Here is a 5,218-nt window from a genome sequence, read left to right as displayed (position 1 = left end):
ATTTTTAAATTAGCAAAACATAAAAGGCAGGCAGGATAAAATTGAAATGAAAATAAACGAATTTATACCGTTGCCCATCCACCCAAGAAACTTGTGGGCAGCAAACAAAAATAAAGAAACACTTACACTAAAAAGAAACGGAGTCGCCTGATTACAGCCCTGATTTAATGAGAATTTCAGAAATTTCAGCAGCTGGATCCAAATAGGGAAAACGTCTGCAGAGATGTATTGGTCTAAGGAGGGATTAAAATTAAACAATATCCTTTCCATATTAACAATACTTGTGTTCTCCATTGATCAAAAGGTCTCTTTGGAGAATTACTTGGAGTAATTCTAAGCCAGACATGTCAAACACAAGGCCCGGGGGCCGGATCCAGCCTGCGAAGTGGTTTCATGCGGCCCGCGAAGCCATCCTGGAAACAGTGAGGGAACGGCCCCCACTGCCTTGGCCCTGGCCCAGAGACCCTCCTCCTGCCAGAGACCCTCAAGATCTGTCCCACTCCTGCCCAGGCCCCCATAGGCACCCTTGATGCCAACGATGTAAAGCTGGCCACGCCCACCCAGTAGGCCATATGCACTCTAGCCACGCCCACCCAGTAGGCCACACCCACCCTGGCCACACCCACCCGGCCCCTTGAGGGCAACCGCAATGCTGATGCAGCCCTCAATGAAATTGAGTTTGTCACCCCTGTTCTAAGCAGACAGGGTTGTTCTTTAAAATATAAGGTAAAGGTAAAGGTTCCCCCGCACATGCGTGCTAGTCGTTTCCGACTCTAGGGGCCGGTGCTCATCTCTGTTTCAAAGCCGAAGAGCCAGCGCTTGTCCGAGGACGTCTCCATGGTCATGTGGCCGGCATGACTAGACGCCAAAGGCGCACGGAACGCTGTTACCTTCCCACCGTAGTGGTCCCTATTTTTCTACTTGCCTTTTTACGTGCTTTCGAACTGCTAGGTGGGCAGAAGCTGGGACGAGTAACAGGCGCTCACTCTGTTACGCGGCACTCGGGATTCGACCCGCCAAACTGCTGACCTTCTGATCGACAAGCTCAGCGTCCTAACCCACTGAGCCACCGCGTCCCCTTTAAAATATAGGACGGAGTAAAAGAAGCCTGGAATTCGAAGTTCTGTGTTTTTCTTTCTCTTCCTCTGAGAAGTAAATTTAATGTTTAATTAAATATTGTGTGATTTGCTAAAATGATTTGTTTTGTATTTCAAAAAGAACAGCAGTCATACACTATAAAATCAGCATTCTGACATAGTAATGTATATTACCGTATTCAGAAAAATATAAATCTAAAATTTAAGGGTGGAGTAGAAATTAAATTCAGGTTGCTGGTAAAGGTGATGGTTATTTCTTTATTATTATTAGCTTTCCTATTTTGATTTTGATTTGTATAGCTTTTTAAAAATATTTTTGCACAAAAATAATAAGAAACCACACACACATTTTGTAAAACCTCAGTGGAAACCTGTTCCGAGCTTGCATACAATTCGGAAACCTTAATAGCCTCTAAAGTTGTTGCCAATTAAAACAGTTGAAGAGAGCTTATAAATGAAAGCAAACCCTTTAAAAAAGTCCCTCCAAATACTTGCAAGGTTGGTGATCCATGGATCTCCATCCACTTTGCACCATCAGCTCATCTACCAACAAGAGATCATCCCTTCCTCTTCTGAAACAGAAACCAGATCAAAGTTTCTCTATAAAAGCATGTTTGTGGGACAGAATAATAACTTTTATTGTCACTTTAAATGTACACTAATCGGCATACCTTAAAATGAAATTTCATTGCATTCAGCTCTCAAAGGATCACCACCTCCGATGTACACTACATAAATATGATAAAAATAAATACGGAATTATGCATATGCCCACATATATTATATGACACAGAGAAAAAAAACAGTCTAGTTCGGGTTATGTATACATGTGCATGGCGAGAAAAACAAATCTTGCGAGTTTACCAGACGGATGGCACAGGGAACAAAGCTATTACAGAACTGGGTAGTCCTGCTACAAATACTTCGAAACCTCCTCCCAGAGGGGAGCAACAGAAACAGACCGTAAAATGGATGCGTGGGTTCTCTAACAATGCTTTGAGCTCTAAGCACATATAAGCGCTTATAAGCAGCATCCTGAATACCAGGGAGCGGGCTTTCTATGATCTTCTCGGCTGTCCTTACCATTCTCTGTATGGACTTTCTATCTGAGGCCTTGCCGCCACCAAACCAGACAGTGATGCAGTTTGTTAAAATGCTTTCAATTGTGCCTCTGTAAAAAGTGGTCAGGACAGAAGGAGAAAGATGTAGTCTCCTCACCCGACACAGGAAATGCAGATGCTGGTTTGCACGCTTCACTAAGGATGACCAATTCAGATAGTTAGTTATCTGCACTTATCTGCATGTAAGATAAGATGGGGCATGAAATAATCATTGTTTTTTCAAACCCAGCAACTTTAGGTTTTGTGGACTCCAACTCCCAAAATTCCCCAACATGCATGGGAATTCTGAGAGTTGAAGTCCATACTTCTTAAAATTGCCAAGTTTAAAAAAAAATTGGAATAAATCAAGGCTGTGCAGAAAATGTCAATTGCTATGATCCATTTAATTTTCCTTGCTGCCATCTCTTGCAGTTGAACCACAAAACTTGCCAAGGAAGACTGCCCTTTTCTGAAAAAGCCCTTTGCAATCTCAAGTTTACAGGGATGGAAGGATGCAACCCGGCTGAAATATTTACTAACTTTCAATGCAACTCCACCTTGCTACACCTGAAGTGCTTCATGGTCCTCAACAAATCAGAAAAACCCATTATTGCTGTGCTGTGTCTCAGCATTGGTGGCCTTTGCATCGTAGAGAACTCCTTGGTACTGTCCCTCATTTTTTCTTCTTCAAAGCTTCGGAAGAAACCTTCTTACATCCTCCTCAGCAGCTTGGCCTTAGCAGACACACTGGCAACTATTACGTTTGTGATCAGCTTTCTTACCTTCCACGTTTTTAATAGGAAAAGTGCTTCCAAGGAGATATACTTGCTAAAGCTTGCTGGAGTCAACACCTCCTTCACTGCTTCCCTTGGCAGCCTGTTCCTGATGGCCTTTGACAGGTACATCTGTATTCTCCAGCCCAGCCAGTACAAGCAGTTGGTCACCAGAAGAAGAGCTGTGGTGGCTCTCTTGGTGCTGTGGGTTACTGCCCTGTTCCTATCTTCCTTGCCTCTTTTGGGATGGAACTGCTGTAGTCTCCGGTCTACCTGCTCCCAGCTGTTCCCTTTTGTTGCTAACAGCTATCTCTCAAGCTGGATTATCTTGGTGATGGTCCTCTTGGTTTCCATCATCTATGCATACATGCACGTCCTTTGGAAGGCTCACCAACATACCATGAACATGAAGAAGCACCATCTGGAAAAAAGCCAACAAAACCCCAAGAGGAGAATTGACATCAAGCTGGCCAAGACTCTATCGATCGTCCTGATGGTCCTGGTGATATGTTGGTCACCTGGTTTGTTACTCATGGCCTACAGCCTCTTTTCAATAATGGACAACTTTGCCAGGGTAGCATTTGCCTTTTGCATCACCCTCTGTCTGGTGAACTCAATGGTGAACCCAGCTATCTACGCCCTACGAAGCAAAGAGCTAAGCTCTTCCCTGAGGCGAACCTGCTCTTGTTTGCGGAAGGTGTTGGGCAATTCAGAGACCAATCAGGAAGCAGAAAGCTCTTAAAAGGATGTCCCAGTTGGAAACTGACCCACATGTTCCTAGGCATCAAGATGGGGATTTTCTTCCAGTTGGAACAACCCATAGCACCGAGTCATCCCCATATATCCTTGAACTATAATTCCCAGTTTTGTTCACCAGTGACTTTGGGAATTCCTGATCAGCAAATGCCCGGAGGGATGCAAGATCCCAGCCCTGCTGAAGGATACATGAGACATAGATGCTCAAAAGTTACTAGGGCTAGGATTTGTTTGGGGGGAGGGGTTAAGGAGGGGACAAAGGGAGACATAAGCAGCTCCAAGGCTTAAGCCTACCTATCTTGCCTTTCAGCTGCCTGCTCCTGAAACCCACCCCAAATGTAAAAAAAAACCTCCCCCCTCCCCTATTACAGTGGGGCTCTCCAAGGTCTACCATGGGCACGGGTCGGCAACCCGCGGCTCTGGAGCCGCATGCGGCTCTTTGAGCCGTCTCCTGCAGCTCCCAGCCGCCCGGTGCGCGCGCACCTCTTCGAACGGGCAGTGGTGCGCGCGCACCTCTCCAAATGGAGAGTGGCACCGCCCGTTCTGAGAGGTGCGCACGCACCTTTCCGAAGGGCGGAGGTGCGCGCACACCTCTCCAAGCCGCCGCTGTCCCGTCCGGAGACCTGCCGCGTTCGTCAAACATTGACGAACACGGCAGCTGTGCAAACGGGATTTGTCCATGGGATTTTGGATTGGACTTCTTGCAGGCAAAAGTTATGCTCAGAGTTCAAACAATCTCAGGTTGCAGGGAAAAAGCTCTGGGGGATATCACTAGGTTGCCAAAACAACATGTAGTAGAACTAATTAATACCTAGTAATAATCTGACTCGTATCTAATTCCTGGAGAGGCAGTTTTTTTTAAAAAAAAGAAACCTGAGAACTATCAGCGATAATTAAGTTCAAGAGATTCTCTGCAGCACGGTGGCCTTACAATAATTTATGCATTAAGTCAGGGGTCTTCACACTGGGCCCTTTTCTGACTTGTGGGCTTCAGCTCCCAGAATTCCTCAGCCAGGCACGCTGGCTGAGGAATTCTGGGACTTGAAGTCCACAAGTCATAAAAGGGCCAAGTTTGAAGGCCCCTGCATTAAGTAATTTAATTAATTTCGAGAGCCAGATTATTCTGCCATAGCGAGACAGATCAGGAGGAATCTGAGGAATCTGATAATACCTTTTCCCAAGCAACATATTTTATTAAAAGACATTCATTTTGCAAGCTGTAACTACCAGACGTCTGATTTGTAAAATAAGGCATATGGGTAGAAAAACGTCCCTTGACTCCAACACATTCTCTCTGAGTCTTTCTATCAGAACACCAGAGAAAATTGCTTATTCTGAAGCTTCTTTCATTTTGCTAGGCAATATTTTTACATAGTATATGCTTATTATACTATATTAATGCTATATTATTTCCCATTTCTCTGGAACCATAAGGCAACATATAGATAGCCCCTAGGCTTACGACCAAAATGAGCCCCAAATTTCTGTTGCT

At 44.8% G+C, this 5,218-nt stretch overlaps 1 protein-coding gene across 1 annotated transcript; it reads left to right on the top strand.

Annotated features, from left to right (window-relative positions):
* Window positions 1-2,701: 2,701 nt before the first annotated feature.
* On the top strand, window positions 2,702-3,712 carry CNR2 (cannabinoid receptor 2; the record flags this gene model as incomplete). Its single annotated transcript, XM_083368930.1, has 1 exon — window positions 2,702-3,712. The coding sequence occupies one exon, from the start codon at window positions 2,702-2,704 to the stop codon at window positions 3,710-3,712; it is 1,011 nt and encodes a 336-aa protein (XP_083225056.1).
* Between the last annotated feature and the right edge of the window lie 1,506 nt (window positions 3,713-5,218).

Source organism: Vipera ursinii (assembly GCF_947247035.1).
Source record: "Vipera ursinii genome assembly, chromosome: 9".
Lineage (NCBI taxonomy): Eukaryota > Metazoa > Chordata > Lepidosauria > Squamata > Viperidae > Vipera > Vipera ursinii.
Note: the sequence above shows the minus strand (reverse complement) of the source record. Positions and strands in the feature narration are given on the sequence as shown.